This window comes from Panulirus ornatus, chromosome 29 (assembly GCF_036320965.1).
Source record: "Panulirus ornatus isolate Po-2019 chromosome 29, ASM3632096v1, whole genome shotgun sequence".
Taxonomy (NCBI): Eukaryota; Metazoa; Arthropoda; class Malacostraca; order Decapoda; family Palinuridae; genus Panulirus; species Panulirus ornatus.
Genome location: NC_092252.1, coordinates 13,593,623 through 13,620,755, shown reverse-complemented (window position 1 = coordinate 13,620,755; position 27,133 = coordinate 13,593,623). Strand labels below are relative to the sequence as shown.

General features: G+C 39.2%; 1 protein-coding gene across 1 annotated transcript; it reads left to right on the top strand.

The window, feature by feature from the left end:
- Positions 1 to 491: 491 nt before the first annotated feature.
- On the top strand, positions 492 to 23,476 carry cathD (cathepsin D). Its single transcript, XM_071679244.1, has 10 exons — positions 492 to 544; positions 3,816 to 4,115; positions 8,441 to 8,567; positions 12,126 to 12,249; positions 13,065 to 13,183; positions 17,454 to 17,653; positions 17,793 to 17,915; positions 18,107 to 18,224; positions 19,273 to 19,401; positions 22,594 to 23,476. Exons 2-10 carry the CDS (start codon positions 4,060 to 4,062, stop codon positions 22,753 to 22,755), a joined length of 1,158 nt encoding a protein of 385 aa, XP_071535345.1. The 5' UTR covers positions 492 to 544; positions 3,816 to 4,059; the 3' UTR covers positions 22,756 to 23,476.
- Positions 23,477 to 27,133: the final 3,657 nt, after the last annotated feature.

The window sequence follows — 27,133 nt, the reverse complement described above, 5'->3', positions numbered from 1 at the left end:
TATGTATATATATGCATCGTCAAACTGCATCCACCAACCCAGATATTATAAGGCCACATGCCCTCTCATTATAAAGGTGACCCTTGTGTGCTTGTGATTAAGTGATCTTTTCTCAAAACCTTAAAAACTGTTATCACACCAACGATAACTATATGTACTGATGCTCAGCGTGCTTTCAGTATATATCTTTAGAGAAATATATTAGTTCTAAGGTTTATTTCTGGTGTGTATTCTGGTAATACTGTTGCGCATGTAATCATAAGCGCTAGTTGCAAGAGAGCACTTGTTCCTGTCTTTCGTTTTCGCGATTCCCTCCAGTACCGGTTCATTATTTGTTGACTTTAGACATGATAGAAATAATATATCATTTATTCATTGCATTATTAAAAGAGGCAAAAGGTAAGGATATTTCCACGCAAATTTCAAAGATGTGGGCATGTTCTTGCAGGCTTGATTCGGTTTTTAAACGAGAGAAGGTGAAGGGTAGCTTTTGCTTGTGTTTGTTTAAGGGAAGTGTGTTGGTGGTATGGGAGCTGATAGCAGTGTTAGTTTTGAGAGTTCCAGTACTTGTACTGTCATTAGTTACGAGTTGAACCAAAAATACCAGTCCTGTACATAAAATACTTACAAATCTGGTTACACGCTTGATATGGAAGCTTATCGTTCTTGTGACAGCACATCACTGTAAGTGATATGCAGTGCAGTACTCTTGAAACAAACCAGTATGCACCATCTAGAAATGTTCCGCACGAGATTTTAAAATGCAATTTGTTAGTTCGCCAAGAAAACTGAAGAGCGTGTAACAGTTGGAAGAAACATGAACATGGTCAGGGCCCAAGAGGACTTTTATCGGGATACAAAGTTTCTCTCGGCCTCCACCCCTCCCCCTCCCTTCTCCATTAGTCATCTTGTTTTTGTCCACTACGGTTTTATATTATGAGCTATAGGGCCAAAAAGAGTATGGAAGATGAGAGGGTTGGAATGGAGTGCTTTGTTGATTTCCTGAAATCCCAGGAAATTTCTGGTTCGGGTACGATGTACATATCCCCTACAACCCCCCTCCCCTCCATCCCCCACCATACAGAGACCTTGTGAACATAAGGGTATGGTATCAGTTAAGAGCTATGGTGGTATTTGGCACGTTTCTTTTAACTACTTCATTGTCCTTATTAACTGGCATTTAACTAATCAATTGACTGCATTCGCTAAGCGATGCTCATTGTCAGTATACGTGGCACAACAAGAAAAACCGGTTAAGGATGAATGTGCTTGTTTGATAAAATGCAAAGAAGAAACAGCAGATACAATATTTTCTGCCGAAATTAAAATAATTCTAATCATGCACTTACGGTCGAGCGAGATCTATGTGGTTTGTTACATAATAGTCGTAGGTGTAATTTTTATTACAGTATTGTACATACCAACTCCCTCATCCGTTTAATGTTTAAAACATAAACCAATCAATGACGGAAATCATCATTCAACCTGAGATAAAAGATTTGAAAATTCAGACATCTGTGGTCAGTATCGAGAAAAGCTCCGAGCACACTGATATATCCGTGACTAATGAGCGTATATCAGATCCACTCTTAGCAGTAGGCATATATATATATATATATATATATATATATATATATATATATATATATATATATATATATATATATAGCCAAAAATCCTCATTCAGAAGTGGAAGGATAGAAGTTAGGGAAATAAAAACATTATACTTGCTCTAACATCCAATGACGAACACGTGACCTTATACATGTGTTGAGGAAAAAGTCAAGGTAAATGCACCAACGTTAATCTCAGACGGTATATAATGTAATTTTTACCGCACAGCATAATGACTTGCGGTTCTGCTTGCTATCTTGTGTTCACATTTCACTTTAAAGGAGCAGCTTGTTGCACGCGAACATGAAATATGATCTTAGCTTCATACCATACGAAGTGCGCGGGAGTCCATGCCCAGCGTCTAATGAGGTACACCGCTCGTGGTGGCATACTGCGGCCGCTGGGTCAAGCATGCCCAAGTATGTCCTTGGTACGGCTCACCGTTTCAGTCTCCAGGTATATAAGATTCTCTCTATCTCCCCTACTGGCATTCTGTTGAGACTGAAGGCATGAGCTTCCCTGTAAGCATATTATTGGCTCGTTATCCTTGCAGGGAACGAGTCTGAGACATTGTTATGGCAGATCAAAGGTATGAACTGCTGAGATTGTAATAGGTCTGGTACTAATTGTCCCAACACTGACCTCGTCTGTTATGGGGAATGCGGAATGTCATTTGTTAATTATACCAATTAGTTCAGTTTCCTTGGTTAATTACACTATATTAATTCACTATTCCTCTCTCAATGCATTTTCGTTGTCTTAAATTGTTACTTTCTGTATTTTCCTACTTTACGACCGCGAATATTACAATTTACACCTTAACTAATAGTGGACCTGCTGTAGACGATATGAACTGAAAAGAACGTAAACATTACCTGACTTTTAGCAACCTTAAACATTGCGTCACTTCTAACAATCTTATAATCTGATATTTTACTCTCTACTAACTTATTAGTTTTAAGAAAATATTCTAACTCGGTAAATCTATCGACGCGTGGGTGAACCACGTGCTGTTATGATTCGTAACCATGGCAACAACGGTCGCTTGTTTTTGACTCGCGATTCTCTTCTGAATATCAGTTTTCAATCCATTAAACTACATTCTTACCTCCTAATAGTTACATTCCTTATATGATACTAGCTACTATCCGTGACTCCCACTAACGCATAAAGCTGAACAGACTTAACAGCAATGTTTATCATCTAACCAGGTCTTTCTTCCTCCTGCCGTAGCCGACTATCAGAAAACATGTTTACGTATCGAATGACAGGTCAGCCTGATGTTTACACAAGAACACACACGCCATCTCTATATCCCAGCTAGTTATACATGTTCTTCTGTTCATTTATCTTTATGATGTCATTATTTTCATTATAATTATTTTGATCAAGGTGAACAAGACTCCAGCTGGAGTTGCTATTCATGACTGCCTATAAAGTCTTCATACACACAAGTCAATAGCTGTGAATCTCTGGAGTGGCTTTGCTCTGTTCTTCCTTAAAAGATATCTGTATCTTCAGTGAATGTGGGTGTATTGAGTGTATGCCACCACAATCAACCGTGAAACAAGTTTGACTATCAAAAACATCTTATTCAATATCCTGGAAAATCAAAGAAGCTGTTCACATCGTTACTGGAAACAGTAACGATATATGACAAAATCGAACGGTCACCACAACCCTAGTGGAAATTTAAGTACGTAACACATAAGTTGAACAATGTGTCCATGGTGTCCATTCGATGGTCTAAGGCGATACTATGTCATATAGCTAATTCAGGTAGCTAGAAATTATGCTAACATTCTTATTTCTGTCCGTACCTTAAAGCCAAGACCTATATTTGCCGCAGAAACTGATTCGAAATTAGTGTACCTGGACACCTAGAAACAGTGGATGAAACACTGTTACTGGCTGAAAATGAGAAGGCAAACAAGCACATGATACTTGGTCAGGTTAGGTTTATCGTTGAGGCAGTCCCACTGTTATCAGGAAAGGAATTATTATCTCTGAGCGATAAACATGAGAGGGGATGCTTCATGATATTTCTTTTCCTGATCCTACAGAAGATAGAATTAGCAGTCTGACTATCATATTAGATAGTTACTCTTCTATTAGATAATCTCGCCACAAGTGTCAGAGTAATTAAGAGTGTGGCGAAAAGGATTTGCCACGCCTTACTTATTAAATCTTTCCCGTTTTAGCTTTGCTGATTAAGGATGAACTATGAGAACGAACGAGATCAGTTGATATTAATTTGCTGGAGGTAACATCGTCACGTGACCGGCCATCTTTTCTCATTATCATATGACAACAAGAGTGAGTCATCATGCTTGGTACGGGGCCCCATCACATGACCGCCCGGCACGACGGGTCCACGCCGCACTGACCTATCACCATTGTCTCCGCGAACCACAACCAGGCCAGGAAAGGAGCTAGAAAAGGACCATGAAGACTCTTATTCTCTTAGCCCTTGTGGCTATTGTTGTTGCGGAATTACCAAGGTAAGATTATTTGTTATATGATAGATTACATGTAAATAGATTTGTTTACTAAGCTGATTCTAGAGCACGTCGATCGCCACGAAATTTCTTTAAGAATCCCACAAAGTTTATGTTCATCTCTCAGTATTACGGATTAGCGCCGGGTTTTATATTTCATTTACCTTCAAAGCATCTAGTGTATTTTGCACCCATTCTTGCGTCCGATATGCCACAGAAGGATAAGCAGGAAATGGCGTCAGATCTAAAACTTCCTGAGGAGCCTGTACACTGACTAGAACTCCCGTGTTCGTGGGATACATGTTCAGTAGTCATTTAAGCAACATGGAAAGCATTTCAGGAAAGAGGCGTTAAGTGCATGAAGATCTGTGCAAGGGTAGAGCCTCGTGTCATGGCAATGTTAACCTCCATTAACAAAGACTGTAGTTTTATGAGTAGTTTTTTTTAAGGGTTGGATTCTTCTGAAATGCTAGATTAGGGACACATGAAATTTAATGTTAGAATATCTTTGATTTGCAGTGATAGTGCATTGGATGGAGTATACTATTATCTGTGAATATTTGGTCTATCGTAGCTATTCTTAAGTTGGTTATTTCATCTGATAGTCTTCCAGGAGTCTACCACTCGAAGTACTTTCTAATGTTTTCACTTTTATTTTACTAAAAAATCTTGTGACCATTATCTTTTGACTCGTTCTTATTTTATTAAAAGAATTGTGCGATATTTTCAGTTATGAGTAATTTGAGTTGGCTTAGTCTTTCTTCATATGACTTTTCGATATTCTGGAATTATTGTAGTAGCACTTCTCTGTACTCTCATTAAAGTGTCCATGTAGATAGACTATGCCTAAATAGTGTCTTCTATCATAGCTTGATTTGGACCTTAATTTTTTTTATGCAGAGGGTATTTTGCCAACAATATGGCATTGCTGAGTCAGATATTTTAGATCTCCATATTTTTTATGCAGTGGGTATTTTGCCAACAATATGGCATTGCTGAGTCAGATATTTTAGATCTCCATTTTTTTAATGCAGTGGGTATTTTGCCAACAATATGGCATTGCTGAGTCAGATATTTTAGATCTCCATTTTTTTTATGCAGTGGGTATTTTGCCAACAATATGGCATTGCTGAGTCAGATATTTTAGATCTCCATTTTTTTTTATATAGAATTGGGTGAAACTTGTATCAGGACACACCAAACGTATGACAAACATGATTTAGACTGCCAAATGATTTAAGTCTGCGAATGCAAAGAAATTGAACCAGAATGCAGAGTATGGGAATGTTCTGAAGTGTTATGATAATTCTTAATTTACAGAAATATTAATTGTGGCAGCATTTTACCATTGTATTTTGAATGTTATTTTCCAGCTAATTAAAATACATATCCCAATGCTATTTTAGATAGTTCAATAGCAGTCACAATGTTCCCATTATAGTGTATCATAATTCACCAGATGTTTGTTGGGGGAAAAAAGAAATTGGGTGTAGTTATTTTGTGAATCGTGTTGAAGTAGAGTGTATGGTATTGTAGCATTTGAATGGTGTGAAACAATACTGATACAGAAGCTAAGAACTTATATAAATGTAAATTTCTGTAGTTGACTGGGTTTCCTACAATCTTGGTGTATATCGCTTAACGGCTGCATTTCTCTACACTTGTATTTCAATTTATGGGTTCCTGCATAATTTGTCGTGGTGTATATTGCTGATAGCTACATTCCTCCACACTTGTATTTAAATTTTTGGGTTGCTGCATAATTTGGAGCATATTGAAGTATTGTTTTAGCCATGCTACTATTTTGGTAATTTGCAGTTTCTCTCCATTGCTGTTAGCATTGAATATTTTGTTTGATGGTGTATTTATAGAATACGGTGGCAGTTACAGAGCATTTTATAGAATATTAGGTAAGGTTATTAGTAGTGAGGGTTATGTATATCGGGGAAATGTGCATTGTGAAAATAGGTAGTATACTTTCAGAATATTGCCTGAACCTTTGAACTAAAATAACTTTGGTATACCAGCAGTAAATTTGTCTGCTGCTGGAAATGACTTGTTTGTGGTGCTGTCATGGGTAATACTGTTATTATTAAATGAATATTGAACATTAAGGTTAATTCTTGACAATTTTAGCTAAGGTCTTCATAGATTTATTTTCCACATCCATTGCATACGGATTTAACCCCCTCATTTCTACTGGTATGTTACTATTATTTTCTTTAATTTTGTCGATAAATTATGTTCCAAATAGAAATGTGCATTGTGAAAATAGGCAGTATACTTTCAGAATATTGGCTGAACCTTTGAACTAAAATAACTTTGGTATACCAGCATTAAATTTGTCTGCTGCTGGAAATGACTTGTTTGTGGTGCTGTCATGGGTAATACTGCTATTATTAAATGAATATTGAACATTAAGGTTAATGCTTGACAAGTTTAGCTAAGGTCTTCATAGATTTTTTTTCCACATCCATTGCATACGGATTTAACCCCCTCATTTCTACTGGTATGTTACTATTACTTTCTTTAATGTTTGTCGATAAATTATGTTCCAAATAGTGCTCTGCAACCATTATTACTTTCTCTGGACGCTTAACTACCATTGCAAAACAAAACGACTATTCATATTTAATAACGGTGAAGAGTTAAACTTGACAAATTGCCACTATCCCTTGTTTGTATGTGAAATTGTCAAATCAGTTCGGTGGTACAGCTGCTCCACTAAGCATTTAGTAAACATTGATGTTACAACTTTTCTCCTTGGCTGGCAGACATTTTGCTACTGAATAAAATACTTTAGTGTTCTTTATGAATTATCTTGTCATCATGATGCTATAAATGTACCTATTCATTGCCCTTGTTTCTTTTGTCGTAATTGGTTTATTGCACCATGTTTATATGCTGTATCAACAAAGTTGCTTGTGTGGCATTAGTCTTTTTTGTTTCCTTTATTTTTTTTTTTTTTTTTTTTGCTTCTATGCAGTTCATTTGTTAAACTTCAGTTCTGATTTTCTCATGAATATGTATTTGTGCATATTCAATATACAGTTATGGAAGAATATTGTAGTTCATTAATAAAACTGAGAGGTGCAACTGGAGGGATGTCTGATTATTATCTTGTGGAGGCGAAGGTGAAGATTTGTGGAGGTTTTCAGAAAAGAAGAGAGAATGTTGGGGTGAAGAGAGTGGTGAGAGTAAGTGAGCTTGGGAAGGAGACTTGTGTGAGGAAGTACCAGGAGAGATTGAGTACAGAATGGAAAAAGGTGAGAACAAAGGAGGTAAGGTGAGTGGGGGAGGAATCGGATGTATTTAGGGAAGCAGTGATGGCTTGCACATAAGATGCTTGTGGCATGAGAAGCGTGGGGGGGTGGGCAGATTAGAAAGGGTAGAGTGGTGGGGTGAAGAAGTAAGATTATTAGTGAAAGAGAAGAGAGGCATATGGACGATTTTTGCAGGGAAATAATGCAAATGAGTGGGAGATGTATGAAAGAAAGAGGCAGGAGGTGAAGAGAAAGGTGCAAGAGGCAAAAAAGAGGGCAAATGAGAGTTGGGGTGAGAGTATCATTAAATTTTAGGGAGAATAAAAAGATGTTTTGGAAGGAGGTAAATAAAGTGCGTAAGACAAGGGAACAAATGGGAACTTCAGTGAAGGGGGCTAATGGGGATGTGATAACAAGTAGTGGTGATGTGAGGAGGAGATGGAGTGAGTATTTTGAAGGTTTGTTGAATGTGTTTAATGATAGTGGCAGATATAGGGTGATTTGGTCGAGGTGATGTGCAAAGTGAGAGGGTAGGGAAAATTATTTGGTAAACAGAGAAGAGGTGGTAAAAGCTTTGGGGAAGATGAAAGCCGGCAAGGCAGCAGGTTTGGATGGCATTGCAGTGGAATTTATTAAAAAAGGGGGTGACTGTATTGTTGACTGGTTGGTAAGGTGCCTGAAGATTGGTGGAATGCTTGCATAGTGCCATTGTACAAAGGCGAAGGGGATAAGAGTGAGTGCTCAAATTCCAGAGGTATAAGTTTGTTGAGTATTCCTGGTAAATTATGTGGGAGGGTATTGATTGAGAGGGTGAAGGCATGTACAGAGCATCAGACTCCCTAAGTTAGCTAGTAATGGTGTGACAGCTTAGGGGTTTGTCCCAGAAATGGGTAAATTCATTTTTCAATGACTCCGAGAATAAGCTTTCATTTCCTGCTTAGAAGGTTGTTCTATAAGCTTCATGTTCTTGGTGTGCAGGTTTATATTGAATGAGCAAATCATGTATTTTATTTTCCGCACAGTGTGCATAATTTGTGAAAAGTAACCTCTTTTTATACAACTCAGGATCCAGCTACATAAATTCAAGTCCGCACGCCATAGTCTACGGGAAGTTGGCACCTCGGTGAAACTGACACGTCGAAGGTGGGGGAGTGGTGGACCCATGCCAGAACCTCTGTCTAACTATATGGATGTAAGTTATGTCCATGCATTTACAGTACTACTAGACATATTTTTTTTGACACCCAGGCAAAATGGCAAGAGTGAGCAGTAAGCATAAGGCAGATGGATTGTACTTGCAACCTCAAGTTGTGTTGCAGGAGGTTTGTTCTTATGGCTGGCTAGTCATGAATATTGAGAGTTTTGTAGATGCATTAAACCTACAGCTGTTCTAACAGGTACATTTTGGCTGAAGAACAGCATAAAGAGTAGACTTAACTAATAGATAATGCTCAAAATTTGATTATTGTGAAAAAGCTTGAGGAAGGAACCTTGTCATAAGAGGAAGAAGCTTTGCCTCATTAATGCCAGTCAGGCTAAGAAATTAAAGATTGTAAATAAGAGTATCGAGTGATGGATAGAAAAATGTCAACTGTTCGAAGTGAGATCATTCCATAACTAGCTAGTTCAGTGAAAGCAGTTAGGGATAAAGAGGTATTGAAGCACACAGTACTGAACATGAGAATAGTTACTAAAGGTCAAGGAATGGGATCAGCATTGAGAATTCTAAAAGGTTCATTTTATGGGATAAATTCATTTCACCATGACCATGTAAGATGGTTTAAAACGTCTTGACCCATACAAGGGTCATGGTTCTTATGAAATTTCATCTGTGCTGAAGATGTGTGCTCTAGATATATATGAGAAATCTCTTAAAATACTGTTTAAGATGGCATTGTAGAGGAAAATATTTTTGGAGGGAAAGGAATAGGGCAGATCTTTTGCATGTCTATAAAAAGTTGACCATGACGCACTGAACTATGGTTAGACCAGTCTCCCTGATATATATGGTTTGTAAAGTTTTTGAAAGAAAGATTAGAATAGTGGATGACATGATGCAGAAGAGAAATTGGCCAAGTGAGGTAATTTTGAAGAATTCCTTCAGCTTTCTACGAGATGGTAATCTTTCTTAGACAAAAGTGAATGGATCAGTGGTGAGTTGCCTAAGGATCAGCAGAATGCCTGTATATGCTATAGTGTATAAAGGTATGGGAACTATTGTGAATGTTTGAATCATCCAATTATAAATTTGATGTTTACTTGGTAAGTTGTTTGAAAGTAGTGAATGAGAGGGTGATGGTTCTCGTGGAACATCAGACCGGAGGTAGACAGTGATTTCCAAAGTGGTTGAGATGTTTGCTTTAAATGTGTGTAATAAGTACTTGGAGAAATGGAAGGATTTGTATCTAGCTTTTATTGATCTGGAGAAAGCAAATGATAAGGCTTATATTCTGTATAGAAAATGTTTCAAATACATGGTGTGGGAGAAGGATTAGAAGTTCTTGAGTTTTCATCAAGAGTAAGGTGAATTTGGGAATAGGCAGAGAGGAGGATTAATTTGTTCTGGGTGAAGGGTCTGGTTTGGGTGGGTGATGTCACCTTGGACGTTGAGACTACTTATTGATGGGTTGATGAGGGAAATAAATGTGAAGATTTTGGGGAGGGGTAGGATTAAAGTATGTTAGGGATGGGTTTGCTTGTGAAGCAAGTCTGTTGTTTGCTGATAACATGGTGCAGGTAACAGATTTAAGCAAGAAACCACAGAAGTTGGGGTCTAATAGTTTGTGAAAGTAGAAAATTGCATAAATGTGAATGAAAGTATGGTTATTAGGTTTATTACTGAAGAGATAGGTTAGTTTAGAGGCAAGTTTGAATGGAGAAAACTTAAAGAAATATTTTAAGATAACTAGGAGCTGGCATGTTAGAAAATGGAATCGTGGGAATTGAAGTGTCGTAAGGTTGGTAAGGAGGCAAAGGTCCCAAGAAGCTGGCTATGTCCACTGGACAGGACCATAGGTTTTAAGGTATTGTGATATGTTTATCTGTAGGGTGAGTGCGTCTGAGCAGTAAATATTTTGTCATTGTAGTTGCATTGTAGGTATGAAGGATAGTAGGATGTTTCAAATTGGTTTTTATAGGAATATAGGTTTGATGTTTCTGGAGTGAAAACAGGAAAGTGTGATTTATGTTTGCCAGGGAGGTTTTGTTTCCGATATATGGATGTCTGGTAGGGTTGTAATTAAGACATTAGTTGGAAGGGTGTGTTTAGTGCTTAAGTACTTTCTTTGTGTGCATGTTTTCTGTCACATATGCTGGTGGAGATGGGATCTGGTGTGTGAGGCAGAGGTAGGCTTTATTTTTACTTTGGGGTTGGTGGCTAGTTATAGAATGGTTTGGTTTGGAGGGGTCTAGTGCTGTTGAAAAGAATTTGGTGCTGAGCAGGGTGGAGGAAATTATATTGGGAGAACCTATTTCATTGTGTAAGTCTCGAGTATTTATAGTTGCAAAGGAGTCAGTGATTGTAATGAGTGTTTCAGTTTATTTCATTTGGTTTTTAAGATGATTAGATGGACTCCCATGGTGTAGTGGTTAGTGTTCCTGACCATGATGCATTCACAGGCAGCCCAGGGTCAAGCGCATAGTTTAGAATCCTCATTGTGGCAGTCGGTAAACAGTCAACCCAGCTGTTCATCCCTCCCTAGGGGATGGTCAGAAGAATGGGTACCTGGCTCAAGCAGGGTGTGCTGGAAATAGAGATGTTTGAGGACAATATGTGGTGTGAGGTGGTTTGATCGAGTAAGCAATGAAAGGGTAAGAGAGATGTGTGGTAATAAAAAGGGTGGTAGAGAGAGCAGAAGAGGGTGTTTTGAAGTGGTTTGTTCACATGGAGAGAATGAGTGAGGAAAGATTGACAAAGAGGATATGTGTCAGAGGTGGAGGGAACGAGAAGTGGGAGACCAAATTGGAGGTAGAAAGATGGAGTGAAAAAGATTTTGAGTGATTGGGGCCTGAACATGCAGGAGGGTGAAAGGCGTTCAAGGAATAGAGTGAATTGGAATGATGTGGTATACCGGGGTCGACATGCTGTCAATGGATTGAACCAGGGCATGTGAAGCATCTCTGTTAAACCAAGGAAAGTTTAGTGGGGCCTGGATGTGGAAAGGGAGCTGTGGTTTTGGTACATTATATATGACAGCTAGAGAGTGAGTGTGAACGAATGTGGCCTTTCATGTCTTTTCCTAGTGCTACCTTGCGCGCATGCAGGGGGAGGGGGTTGTCATTTCGTGGCGGGGTGGCAACGGGAATGAATGAAGGCAGCAAGTAGGAATTGTGTACATGTGTATATATGTGTATGTATATATATGTATACATTGAAATGTATAGGTATGTATGTGTGTGTGTGGATGTGTATGTATATGCATGTGTATGTGGGTGGGTTGGGCCATTCTTTTATCTGTTTCCTTGCGCTACCTCGCTAACACGGGAGACAGCGACAAAGTGTGATAAATGAAATGAGTGAACATAGTATATATATGTTTGTGTATGTTATGTCTATGTGCATTTGTATATATGTGTGTATGTGAATGGATGGGCCATTGTTTGTCTGTTTCCTGGTGCTACCTCGCTGACGTGGGAAACGACGAACAAGTATAATAAATGAATATGTATATAGATATATAGCGTTAATGAGATGGCCTTGATTAGGGCCTCGGTTGCCCATGCCATGTCATGAAGCATAGTTTTTTCCCAGGCACAATACTATGGTCCTATTTCCATTGGCACTCCACCGCAATCCTTCAGAGTGGTCTTTGATACTGGATCGTCCAACCTGTGGGTGCCCTCTAAACATTGTCATGTAACCAACATTGCATGCTGTAAGTACCACCAGTCTCTTTTCCTTAGATTTTTAAATGTGTTTCTACTCTTGACTTCAAAAATGAAGTAGATTTTGGTAGTTTAAACATATTTAGTATTCTAAGATGCTGTAATCAAGAGGGAACTTATGAACTGTCGTGGAGACATGAACTATATTTGTTTTAGCTGTGGAATGCCTTATTTTCACCAGTACACACACTTGGCTGCTTCCAAAACTAGCCTATCTTCATTTATTTCTGGGCAAGGAGCATAAGCACTGGGAATTTCCTATTTTTCATAATCCACTTTTTTACCCACATCAGCATACTTTACAGTTGTTATACATTCCCACATCTGTTTCAGTAGTAGGACTACTGAAGTTGCAGTAGTTCACGCAAACCTCTTGCTATCTTTACATTCAAGACACCCCAAACCATTCCTATCCCTTACCCTTGAGCTGTGTTTCACACACAGCTGGAACATCCAAGTTTCTTGTTTCAAACATGATGCCTGTGTTTCCTGTCTTCTCATCTTGGTTACACCCTTACACGTTTTGGAAATCTCGGCATGAACCCTCGTGGAGAATGAACACTCCTTGGGTCCTTTTGTTACAACTTTTGCAAATTGAAATACAGAATTGGAGGGGGTAGGGCTCCATCCATCACTCCCTCTTCTCTTAGGGAATATGTGAATAGCAGTTTTTTGCCTCTTGTAAAGTTTTGTAAGTTTTCAACTCCTGTTTGATTAGTTATGCTTGGAAGCCTTTCTCTAATTCTTTTTGGTCAAAGCTTCTATGCCATAAGTTGAATACATGACATTACTCCATTTATTTCAGTGATTCACAACAAATATGATAGCAGCAAGTCTTCAACCTACAAGAAAAATGGAACTGAATTTGCCATCCAGTATGGTTCAGGTTCTCTTTCAGGATACCTGTCCACTGACACTGTGACTGTAAGTACTCTAGTTAGTTTTTATTTATTTTACATTTTTTTTTTTTTTTTTTTTTTTTTTTTTTTATACTTTGTCGCTGTCTCCCGCGTTTGCGAGGTAGCGCAAGGAAACAGACGAAAGAAATGGCCCCCCCCCCCATACACATGTACATACACACGTCCACACACGCAAATATACATACCTACACAGCTTTCCATGGTTTACCCCAGACGCTTCACATGCCTTGCTTCAATCCACTGACAGCACGTCAACCCCTGTATACCACATGACTCCAATTCACTCTATTTCTTGCCCTCCTTTCACCCTCCTGCATGTTCAGGCCCCGATCACACAAAATCTTTTTCACTCCATCTTTCCACCTCCAATTTGGTCTCCCTCTTCTCCTCGTTCCCTCCACCTCCGACACATATATCCTCTTGGTCAATCTCTCCTCACTCATTCTCTCCATGTGCCCAAACCATTTCAAAACACCCTCTTCTGCTCTCTCAACCACGCTCTTTTTATTTCCACACATCTCTCTTACCCTTACGTTACTTACTCGATCAAACCACCTCACACCACACATTGTCCTCAAACATCTCATTTCCAGCACATCCATCCTCCTGCGCACATCTCTATCCATAGCCCACGCCTCGCAACCATACAACATTGTTGGAACCACTATTCCCTCAAACATACCCATTTTTGCTTTCCGAGATAATGTTCTCGACTTCCACACATTTTTCAAGGCTCCCAAAATTTTCGCCCCCTCCCCCACCCTATGATCCACTTCCGCTTCCATGGTTCCATCCGCTGACAGATCCACTCCCAGATATCTAAAACACTTCACTTCCTCCAGTTTTTCTCCATTCAAACTCACCTCCCAATTGACTTGACCCTCACCCCTACTGTACCTAATAACCTTGCTCTTATTCACATTTACTCTCAACTTTCTTCTTCCACACACTTTACCAAACTCAGTCACCAGCTTCTGCAGTTTCTCACATGAATCAGCCACCAGCGCTGTATCATCAGCGAACAACAACTGACTCACTTCCCAAGCTCTCTCATCCCCAACAGACTTCATACTTGCCCCTCTTTCCAGGACTCTTGCATTTACCTCCCTTACAACCCCATCCATAAACAAATTAAACAACCATGGAGACATCACACACCCCTGGCGCAAACCTACATTCACTGAGAACCAATCACTTTCCTCTCTTCCTACACGTACACATGCCTTACATCCTCGATAAAAACTTTTCACTGCTTCTAACAACTTGCCTCCCACACCATATATTCTTAATACCTTCCACAGAGCATCTCTATCAACTCTATCATATGCCTTCTCCAGATCCATAAATTACATATATTAATATTTATTATACTAGATCACTGTTTCCCACACCAGTGAGGTAGCACCAGGAAACAACTAAGAATGGCCTGTCCTCTCATATACACATATATGTACATAAACACCCATACCCACACATATAGATACACATAATCAATATGCACACATACATACACATCCATAAACATATACATTATATACACGTGTATAGATTCATACTTGCTTGCCTTCGTCCATTCCTGTTGCTACCTTGCCCCACAGGGAACAGTGCGTGTTTCCTGGCGCTACCTTGCTTACACAGTATACAGCAATCAAGTAAAATAAATAAATTATATTGCAGTGCAGCGCAAGGAAACAGAGGAAAGAATTGCCCAACCCACCTACATACACATGTATATACATAAACACCCACACAGGCACGTATACATACCTATGCATTTCAACGTTTACATACATATAGGTACACAGACATATACATATATACACATGTACACATTCATACTTGCTGCCTTCATCCATTCCCATCGCCACACCTGAAATGGCACCCTCTTCCCCTCGCGCGTGCATGAGGTAGCACTAGGAAAGTAAACCAAAGGCCACATTCATTCACACTCGTTCTCTAGCTGTCATGTGTAATGCACTGAAACTACAGCTCCCTTTCCACATCCAGGCCCCACAAAACTTTTCAGAGTTTACCCTAGATGCTTCACATGCCCTGGTTCAATCCATTGACAGGACATCAACCCCAGTATACCACATCATTCCAGTTCATTCTATTCCTTGCACACCTTTCACCCTCCTGTATGCTCAGGCCCTAATTGCTCAAAATCTTTTTCACTCCATCCTTCCACCTCCAATTTGGTCTCCTGCTTCTTGTTCCTTCCACTTCTGACACACATATCCTCTTTGTCAATCTTTCCTCACTCATTCTCTCCTTGTGACTAAACAATTTCAATACACCCTCTTCTGCTCTCTCAACCACACTTTTTATTACCACACATATCTTTTACCCTTTCTTTACGTACTCGATCAAACCACCTCACACCACATATTGTCCTCAAACATTTAATTTCCAACACATCCACCCTCCTCTGGACAGCCCTAACTATAGCCCATGCCTCGCAACCATATAACATTGTTGAAACCACTATTCCTTCCGACATACCCATTTTTGCTCTCGGTGATTCTTCAGTGCTCCCAGAACCTTTGCCCCCTCTCCCATCCTGTGACTCTCTTCCGCTTCCATGTTTCCATCCAATGCTAAATCTACTCCCAGATATCTAGAACACTTCACTTCCTCCAGTTTTTCACCATTCAAACTTGCCTCCCAGTTTATTTGTCCATCAACCCTACTCTTATTCACATTTGATGTTGGCTTTCTTCTTTCACACACTTTACCAAACTCGGTCAGCTAGTGCAGTTTTTCACCTGAATCGGCCACCAGTGCTGTATCATCAGTGAACAACTGACTGGATACTTGCCTCTCTTTCCAAAACTCCATTCACTTCCCTAACAACCCCATCCATAAAAAGATTAAGCAACCATGGAGACATCACGCACCCCTGCCTCAAACCGACATTCACTGGGAACCAATCACTTTCCTATTCGCACACATGCCATACATAATTGATAAAAACTTTTCAGTGCTTCTAGCAATTACCTCCCACACCATATCCTCTTAATATCTTCTGCAGAGCAGCTATCAACTCTTATGTACCTTCTCCAGATCTACACAAATCTACAAGTTCTTTGCAGTTTCTATTTACAACACTGAACACACCATGTACACCAATTAAACCCTCAACTGCCACATGACTCTTCTTTGCTTTCAAATCTCCCATCACTATAACCTGGTCTTGAGCATCAGAGCTGCTGACTTACTCGCTCAGCTGCACCCAAAACACTTGCCTCTCATGATCTTCTCATAACAAGGTTCATAGGCACCAATAATCACCCCTCTCTCTCCATCCACTTTCAGTTTTACCCATATCAGTCTTGAGTGTACTTTCTTGCATTCTATCACATACTCCCACAGCCTTCATATATATATATTTTTTTTTTCATACATATTTGCCATTTCCCGCTTTAGTAGCATCAAGAACAGAGAAACGAGCCTTTGAGGGACAATCGTCACTTGGTCCTATTCTCTATTCCTTCTTATGGAAAAGTATAAACTGGAGGGGAGGATTTACAGCCCTTTTAGTCCCAGGGAATAAGTGGGAAGTGTTCTTTCTCCCATCTCCAGGGATATATATGTATTATTTATAATTATATATATGTATTATTTTTATCCCTGGGGATAGGGGATTAAGAGTACTTCCCACGTATTCCCTGCGTGTCGTAGAAGGCGACTAAAAGGGGAGGGAGCGGGGGGCTGGAAATCCTCCCCTCTCGGTTTTTTTTTAATTTTCCAAAAGAAGGAACAGAGAATTGGGCCAGGTGAGGGTATTCCCTCAAAGGCCCAGTCCTCTGTTCTTAACGCTACCTCGCTAATGCGGGAAATGGCGAATAGTTTGAAAGAAAGAAAAATTTATAATTGACCACCATCTCCCGCATTAGCGAGGTGGCGCAAGGAAACAGACGAGGAAATGGCCCAACACACCCACATAAACATGTATATACATAAACGCACACACATGCACATATACATACATATACATTTCAACATATACAGTACATATCATTTCTTACTGTCTTCATCCATTCCTATTTTCTAGCACACTTTGAAGATGTCATCCATGGGAATGAGAAAAGCTTTTTAGTTGTTAACTAAGGATTACTGCTTTCAAAATTTGCAAAACTTTGAGATTGAACTGGGTTTGTGAAATTTTACATTCATTATTTTGAGACTACAATGAGGAAAGAAATCTTTATCTGCTGTTTCTCCATTTAGGAAACGAAGGATTTGATAACTTGTGATTTTTCAATTTTCTTTAGATTGGATCTTTGGCTGTGGAGAATCAGACATTTGCAGAAGCTCTAAGTGAACCTGGTTTAACATTTGTTGCTGCCAAGTTTGATGGTATTCTTGGAATGGCATATGATAGGATTGCTGTGGATGGTGTCACACCAGTTTTCTACAGCATGGTCAATCAAAAATTGGTGCCTGCTCCTGTCTTCAGCTTTTACCTCAACAGGTATTGCCTCTTTTTAATGGATTTTAAGGAAATGATGGAAAATTTTTATGAAAAGCTTTGAAGGATGATATTGATTATAAATGTAAGGCTGATGAAGTAACTATTTCTTCAAAAATGTCATAAAGAAAAAATTCCTAAGGGATCCATCTGCTGCTGAGGGTGGTGAGCTGATCCTCGGAGGTTCAGACCCTGCCTACTACACAGGAGACTTCACCTATTTGCCAGTTGATCGTAAGGGTTACTGGCAGATTAAGATGGATGGGCAAGTAGAAACAACTGATTAAATGTACTACAGTAGTTAATTTATTAAATGAAATGCACTGTTGTACAGAATTATTTTCTGATATAAATAGTTTTCGTATGGAAACTTGTGGATGGATAATACCATTTTCTGTTTGGTTTGAAGTATTTGTTCATCAGTATAACTATTCTTATACTCCTTCCATTCATCAGGATGCAGATGAATGGAGAGACTGTCCCATTCTGTCAGGGTGGATGTGAAGCCATTGCTGACACAGGAACTTCCCTTATTGCTGCTCCATCCAAGGAGGCCCGCATGTTAAACAAGAAGGTACGATTAATTTTTGTATGCCCAGTGCCATCAATTTATCTTTCACTTTATTTGCAAATTCCCAAAATACATGTGGATCATCAACCATAATAATGGTGTTTACATGAATTTGCTTTCACTTCTTGTCTGTCTATAGCTCTGATGCCTGTTCCAACAGAAACCCCCTCAAGAGGATTAGCAGTCATGACCTTATTAGTGAAGTATAGTGCTTCTTCTAATCCTTTAGTGCCTCACCTTTAATAGGACAAATCTAGAGCAGTTTGCAGAGGCTCCTAGCTAATGGTCCTACTGAGTACTACTACCTAATGCTAGTGTTTAATGTTCATACCTATTACTACTACCTAATGCTCTTGTTTAATGTTCCTTCCTGCTACTGCTACCTAATGTTTGCACCTAATGCTCCTGCCTAAATGTTCCTACCTATTGTTTCTATCCATTGCTTGTATCATTTTGCCAAAAGGCAGAGCTAGCACATCGTGTTCACTGCTGTAAAATCTGATTACAAAGAATGAACTGTGCGAGTCAAGTGTTGTCAAATGTTATGCATGACAAGGAGGGAATGTATTTTGTGGACAAAATGCCACTAGTCCTTATGTGGAAGAGGCTTTGTGGGTCAGAGAAGTGCAACTTTACAACCACTTATATGCTGGCTTACTTTGCAGCGATCACTAACCCTCCTGACATATTCTGTATCTGTTTACTTGGTCCTTTCATACTAGTGGAGTGAATTGTCCTTTACCTTTTTAGCTGCTCCATAATAGGTCTTGAATATCATTAGTCCTCGTTTTACCTGTTCCCGTATTATTGTAACACTGGCACATAGTGAATTTCTCATGCTGTCACTTGTAACAGGTCTTATTTCAGACCCATGTTTGGCCTGAAAGCTGTTTGACACTTCCTTTGCTTGGGTTTTTAGCTATGGCCAGAAAGTAGATTTTACACTGCACAGAAATTGAATTAATAGATGGCTTGACTTCAGTGATTGCCATTGATCAGTGTTACCTAGACTGGTACTTATTGCTTTATTTTGTCTTGTCTTTATTTACAGATTGGTGCCAAGCCAATTGCAGGTGGAACCTGGGGAGTGGATTGCAATTTGATCCCAAACCTGCCAAAGATTTCATTTATACTGAATGGAAAGCCTTTCACATTAGAGGGCAAAGATTACATTCTCAGGGTAAGATTAAAGTTATATCTGAATTAGACTGGTGTTTGATATTACTGCTTTTGTTGGATGTTTTGGCTCTGAGGGAAACGAAGCTCAAGGGTAAAGGGGAAGAGTGGTTTGGGAATGTCTTGGGAGTAAAGTCAGGGGTTAGTGAGAGGACAAGAGCAAGGGAAGGAGTAGCACTACTCCTGTAACAGGAGTGGTAGGAGTATGTGATAGTGTAAGAAAGTAAACTCTAGATTGATATGGGTAAAACTGAAAGTGGATGGAGAGAGGTGGGTGATTATTGGTGCATATGCACCTAGGTGGGCATGAGAAGAAAGATGAGAGGCAAGTGTTGTGGGAACAGCTGAGTGGGTTATAGTGATGGGTAATTTGAATGCAAAGGTGAGTAATGTGACAGATAAGGGAATAATTGGTGTACATGGGGTGTTCAGTGTTGGAAATGAAGAGCTTGTAGATTTATGTGCTGAAAAAGGACTGGTGATTGGGAATACCTGGTTTAAAAAGAGAGATACATAATTATATGTATGTAAGTAGGAGAGATGGCCAGAGAGATTATTGGATTACATGTTAATTGATAGGCATGCTAAAGAGAGTCTTTTGGATGTTAATGTGCTGAGAGGTGCAACTGGAGGGTTGTCTGATCATTATCTTGTGGAGGCGAAGGTGAAGATTTGTTGAGATTTTCAGAAAAGGAGAGAGAATGTTGGGGTGAAGAGAGTGGTGAGAGTAAGTGAGCTTGGGAAGGAGACTTGTGTGAGGAAGTGCCAGGAGAGACTGAGTATAGAATGGAAAAAGGTTAGAACAAAGGATGTAAGGAGAGTGGGAGGAGGAATGGGATGTATTTAGGGAAGCAGTGATGGCTTGTGCAAAAGATGCTTGTGGCATGAGAAGCATGGGAGGTGGGCAGATTAGAAAGGGTAATGAGTGGTGGTATGAAGTAAGATTATTAGTGAAAGAGAAGAGAGAGGCATTTGGACGATTTTTGCAGGGAAATAATGCAAATGAGTGGGAGATGTATAAAAGAAAGAGGCAGGAGGTGAAGAGAAAGGTGCAAGAGGTGAAAAAGAGGGCAAATGAGAGTGGGGGTGAGAGAGTATCATTAAATTTTAGGGAGAATAAAAAGATGTTTTGGAAGGAGGTAAATAAAGTGCATAAGACAAGGGAACAAATGGGAACATCAGTGAAGGAGGCTAATGGGGAGGTGATAAGAAGTAATGGTGATGTGAGAAGATGGAGTGAGTATTTTAAAGGTTTGTTGAATGTATTTGATGATAGAGTGGTAGATGTAGGGCATTTTGGTTGAGGTGGTGTGCAAAGTGTGAGGGTTAGGGAGAATGATTTGGTAAACAGAGAAGAGGTAGTAAAAGCTTTTTGGAATATGAAAGCCGGCAAGGCAGCAGGTTTGGACGGTATTGCAGTTGAGTTTATTAAAAAAGGGGGTGACTGTATTGTTGACTGGTTGGTAAGGTTATTTAATGTATGACTTTTGGTGAGGTGCCCGAGGACTGGCGCAATACTTGCATAGTGCCATTGTACAAAGGCAAAGGGGATAAAAGTGAGTGCTCAAATTACAGAGGTACAAGTTTATTGAGTATTCCTGGGAAATTATATAGGAGGGTATTGATTGAAAGGGTGAAGGCATATACAGAGCATCAGATTGGGAAGAGCAGTGTGGTTTCAGAAGTGGTAGGGATGTGTGGATCAGGTGTTTCCTTTGAAAAATGTATGTGAGAAATACTTAGAAAAGCAAATGGATTTGTATGTAGCATTTATGGATCTGGAGAAGGGATATGATAGAGTTGATAGAGATGCTCTGTGGAAGGTATTAAGAATATATGGTGTTGGAGATAAGTTGTTAGAAGCGGTGAAAAGTTTTTATCGAGGATGTAAGGCATGTGTACCTGTAGGAAGAGAGGTAAGTGATTGGTTCTCATTGAATGTTGGTTTGCGGCAGGGGTGTGTGATGTCTCCATAGTTATTTAATTTGTTTATGGATGGGGTTGTTAGGGAGGTGAATACATGACAGCTAGAGACTGTATGAACGAATGTGGCCTTTGTTGTCTTTTCCTAGCGCTACCTCGCGCACATATAGGGGGAAGGGTTTGTCATTTGATGAGTGGCGGGGTGGCGACAGGAATAAATAAGGGCAGACTATGGATTATGTACATGTGTATATATGTATGTCAGTGTGTGTATATATATGTATACGTTGAGATGTATAGGTATGTATATGTGCTGTGTGTGGACGTGTATGTATATACTTGTGTATGTGGGTGGGTTGTGCCATTCTTTCATATGTTTCCTTGCACTACCTCGCTAACACGGGAGACAGCGACAAGGTTTAATAAATAAATGAATAATATAAATAGTACTTTATGAAAGAACCATAACATATTATTAAAAGGATTTTTTCAGGGTTTCTTCCAAAGATCACAGTTTTGGTTTTGCTGCTGATTGAATATGAACATCATCTTGTATGCCAGAAGTTGCAGGACGTTGGAGTTAAATCATTTGCTATTTCTAGTTGTGCACCGGATAAAAGGAATTGGAGTGGTTATTTGAAAGCAAGGAATATGAAGCTGTCAGAGCGTAAGGCTTGCTTGTACATGATGGAGGCAGGATGTTTGTGAATAAGGCAGTTATTCACCTGTTCCTGATGTTAGCTCATTGAAGTAGGAAAGGCAATCTGGTATAGAAAGAAAAGTGTATTGATAATTTGTGCAAGTAATAGAGTGGATTGGAACAGTGTAGTATACTGGGGCCAACATGCTGTCAGTGAACTGAACCAGGGCCTGTGAAACGTCTGGGATAAACCATGGAAAGGTCTGTGGGGCCTGGGTGTAGATAAGGAGCTTTGGTTTCGGTGCATTACTCTTGACATGTAGAGACTTGAGTGTGAAAGAATGTTTTTTTTTTTTTTCTTGGACCTACCTTGCAGAAGCAGGGGGTAGTGATGCTGTTTCCTGTATGGCGGGGTAACAACAGAATGGATGAAGGCAAGCAAGTATGAATATGTACATGTGTATATATTTATATGTCTATGTATGTATATGTTGATGTGTATATGTGCATGTAAGGGCATTTATGTGTATATTAGTGGATGGGCCATAATTCGTCTGTTTCCTGGTGCTACCATGCTGATGTGGGGAAACAGTGATCAAGTATAATAAAAAATACCATTTTCCTACTTTTCAGGTAAGTGAATTGGGACATGTCTCATGTATTTCTGGATTTATTGGCCTTGATGTCCCACCTCCCATGGGCCCTATCTGGATCTTGGGAGACACTTTCATTGGTCGTTTCTACACAGAATTTGACATGGGCAACAACAGAGTTGGTTTTGCAGTAGCCAAATAGAAGGAAAAGGATGTGGGTGATGGGTAATGATAGAGTTTGTTTAGAATTCAGGGTTATCATGATCGTTGCTCTTTGGCAAATGTATTTCAGAACACAAAAGGTCAGTAACTGGATTTCAGTTGACATATGGTAAATAAAATAAGAATGAATCTCCAGTGAGAATTTATTAGAAAGAAAATGGCATTAACTGATTGTCAGTATTATAATTTTTGTTATGGGACCAAATATTGACATCCATAAGTTTGTTGAAATTGAGAATATCATTTGATGTGAAGTCCATCAAGATGTGCTGATTTTAATTAATTTTATTGCTGTTGATCATATTCTAATTTATTTTAAAATGAATTTGCAATTTTCAGTAAGATTTTACATCATTGCATGAGCTTGAGATATGCAAGAAATAGTAGGGTGCACCATACCCCCCCTCATAATTTTGAAACTCTCTCCATTATTTACAGGATAGTTTAGCATGATCCTTTAAATGTTGTGATACATAGCTTATATGCTACTTTAATTACCAATGAATGTTGGAGCCAAGTCTCTTATAGGTAAACTTTTAAAGATATAGCATTCCTTACCACACTTGCAACTATTCTAGTGTTCAAAAAAGTCACTTGTTTGTGCTAATTTGAGAGCTACAGACTCCAGATGGTAATGTCTATGTTTTACTTTATTAAAACTATTGTTTTCTGTTTCATCAATTACAATGTTATATATTTGACTCAGAAGTTTTCTTCACCAGTTGAAAAATTGTTTAGTTAGGTATCTTACACTTCAGAACAAACGACTGCTTACCAATTACTCCATTCAGCAGATGACAAGGGCATACACAAGAGTTTATTTCCTATGCCTTTTTCTTTGTAAATTGCATAGTAAGCCATGTCGAACTGCTTGCATTGCCTCTTGTAACCTAAACATAACATTCTTCTACCTCTGGTCTCATTGTGTATGTTTTCATTAGATTACTGTTTTGCATATTACTGGACTACTACTGCACGAGTTAGTCATGGGTGAAAAGTTGCCCTCAGTTAGGTAATATTTTCCATGGACACAGAAAAGTCTCGTCAAGGAACTTCTCACTGCAAAGGAGTTCAGTATTTCCCTGCTATAGGCTGTAGCTCAGCCTTAGAGTTGCAGGAGCCCTAAAAAAGGAATCCCAAGAAATTCTCTCTCTCTCTCTCTCTCTCTCTCTCTCTCTCTCTCTCTCTCTCTCTCTCTCTCTCTCTCTCTCTCTCTCTCTCTCTCTCTCTCTCTCTCTCCTTTCCATATTTGATTGCAATTTTCCCACGTTAGAACCAATAACAGATGAAGAAAGACCATACCTGCTTGCATCCATTCTCTAGCTGTCATCTATAATGACCAAAACCACAGCTCCTTATGCTACTATCCACAACCAGAACCCTGCAGACCTTTCCATGGTTTACCTAGGATACTACATATTCCCTGGTTCAGTTCACAGACAGCACATTGACCCCAGTATACCACATTGTTCCAGTTTCATTCAATCCAGTGCATGCTTTTTTCCCTCCATGTTCAGGCCCTGATCATACAAAATATTCTTCACTCCATGCTTAGATCCTCAATTTGGTCTCCCCTTTCATTTCTTGATGATAAAACCACCACATACTGTCCTGAAACTTTTAATTTTCAACACATCCACTTTCCTCTGCACAGCTTTATCAATAGCCCATGCCTCATACATACAATATTGTTGAGACTACTATTCCTTGAAATGTATCCATTTCTGCCCTCCTAGGTAATGTTCTCTCTTTCAACACATTCTTCAGTTCTCCCAGAACTTTGCCCCCTCTCCCACCTTATGACCTACTTCTGCTTTCATGGTTCCATTCAGTGCCATGTTCACACCCAGACGTCTAAAACACTTTACATCCTCTTATTTTTCTCTAACCCCAACTAACTTGTCCTTCAGTGCTGCTGAACCTAACAACTGTGCTTTTATTCATTCACTACTTTTTTTTTTTTTGTTCACATTCTCTTCCATACTCGAGTCACCGATTAATGCAGTTTCTCACGTGAGTCTACCACCAGTGCCGGATCATCAGCAAACAGCTGGCTTGCTTCTCATGCCCTTTAATCCCCAACAGACTGCAAACTTGCCCCTCTGCAGGACTATAATTGAGCTCCCTGGCCCCTCCATCCATAAAGCATTTAAAAACCATGGTGACATCACACACTCCAGCACAGACCAGCCTTCACTTGGAACCATTCAGTCTAACTTCATTCTCATATACAAGTTGTACACCCTTAATAAAAACTCCACATTGCTGGGAGCTTTCCTCCCACACACATTCTCAAAACCTTCCCCAGAGCATAAACCTTATGAAATGCCTCTTCCTAGTCCATAAATGTTGCATGCAAATCTTTTTTTTTAATATTTCTTGCACATTCTTTAAAGCAACACCTGCTCCACAGATTCTTTACCACTTTTGAAACCACACTGCTCCTCCCAAGTCTGATGCTCGGTACATGCTTTCCTTCTTTCAATCGATACCCTTCCGTACAACTTGCCAGGTATAGTTGTAAACTTATATGTCTGTAGTTTGAACACTCCCTTATTCCCCTTGCATTTATACAATGACACTATATGTATTGTCAATCAGTAAGGGCCTCAACGTAATCCATACATATGTTGAAAATCCATAACTAATCGACAACATGCACACACCCTTCCTTGATAGAGTCAGCTGTAATACCAGTCACCTTGCCACATTTCATCTTATGCAGGGCTTTCACTACCATCTCTTCTCCAAACCACTCTACATCACTCGCTTAGCATACCACCGCGACCAAAACACCCTACATCTGCCAATCTATCATCAAACACATTGAACATTCCTTAAGAATACCAGCTCCATCTCTTCACTTAATAATTGCCCATTATCATTTTCCCTTTTATACCCTTTTGATGTTCTCATTTGTTCTTGTCTTTCTCACATTAGTTACTTCCAAACATTCTCCCAAAAGTTTACCAGTACTTGCTCAGCCCAACTTGCATTTGCCCTCTTTTTCAACATGTGCTCCTTCCTCTTGACCTCCTGCTGCTTTCTCTTGTACATCTCTCAATGATTTGCACTCCATCCCTGTTAGTGCTGCCCAAGTTCCTCTTTTGTTCTCTTTCACTAGCAATTTTAATCCCACCACTTGCCACCCTTTCTAATGTCTACCTACTTCCTTCAAACAGCTTGATTTGATTGTATATGTGGTATATGCAGTAATAAAATGGTAGGAGCTAAGGCAGTCTACACATGACAGTTACACCTTGCAATGACTTTCTAAGAATTAATTTTTTTCTAGAAGTAGAAGGCAAGCGAGATGGAAGCCCTCAAAATAATGAACTGTAGAGGATGTTAAGTATGGCATTCCTCCTTCAACAGAAATTGCCATTTCAAGTCATTTCTTTGTTGTCTGATGATTGTTCAGGAGAGACTTGCCCTAATGTGTGGCACCTGCAATTGATGTTACCATGGAATATGTACTAAAGGGATGCCAAAAATATAGGAGCTTCAGTCCAAAATGGATTTTGATATTGAAACAAATCAAAGTATTTGAGAAATTTAAGACGAGTGCCTGTAAACAGACTGAAAAACTATTTGGAAAAGCACATAATTCTATAAAAAGTTTTAAGATTTTAGATATCTTTTTCATATTTAAAAGCACTGAATAATCATCATATTCTAGCCATTTACAAGTTCTGTAGAATCAGACATGAGCAGTTCTAGTTAAAAAAAAGCAAGTATAAAGAGCCAAAACTGAGGAGTGATTTTTTTCATAGGGTTGCACTCCTGTGAGAGTTTTGAGTATTTGTTGGGCAATTGAGCTTTTTCCTTGTCTCGTCAGCAGCAGCTCTACATAATGACTTGTTTTAACAACGTATTCATGAGTGAGATCTGTTGTTTGGATATGATGCTGGTTATAGTAATTGACACTTTCATTGTCTCGATTTCAACTTTTATTCTTTCTTGGCAATTTAGCACAGTTATAACTACCCCCTTATTAGTCATGCTTATAGCTTCTGGAGAATCATGAACACCATGTGACATGACCCCTGCAATTGCGGTATTACCAAAGAACGTGCAATAATGTACGTCGTCTATGAACTTTATAGAAATTAAAGTATTGGAGAAAGTGTTGATAATGCTGTATATAGACATAAGTTTTTAAAAGAAGCCAAAATATAAAATATGTAAATAGGTTTGTTAAACATCTTTTTCAGTGCTAAAAACAAATGCTGAATAACCAGTAGGTCTGAGAACACAGTTCCACAAAATCAATTGTCTTGCTTCCTGTACTTTTTGCAAAAGTATTGTGTATCTTTACACGTATCTCCTCATGCTGAACCATTTAAGCACACCCTGGT

What these genes read in the sequence shown, in the direction of transcription:
- cathD (XM_071679244.1), top strand. Translation starts at nt 4,060, where the DNA reads ATGAAGACTCTTATTCTCTTAGCCCTTGTGGCTATTGTTGTTGCGGAA. An exon ending in GTTGTTGCGGAATTACCAAG is followed by an intron (nt 4,116 to 8,440) that starts GTAAGATTATTT and finishes TATACAACTCAG; the next exon opens with GATCCAGCTACATAAATTCA. An exon ending in CCCGCATGTTAAACAAGAAG is followed by an intron (nt 18,225 to 19,272) that starts GTACGATTAATT and finishes CTTTATTTACAG; the next exon opens with ATTGGTGCCAAGCCAATTGC.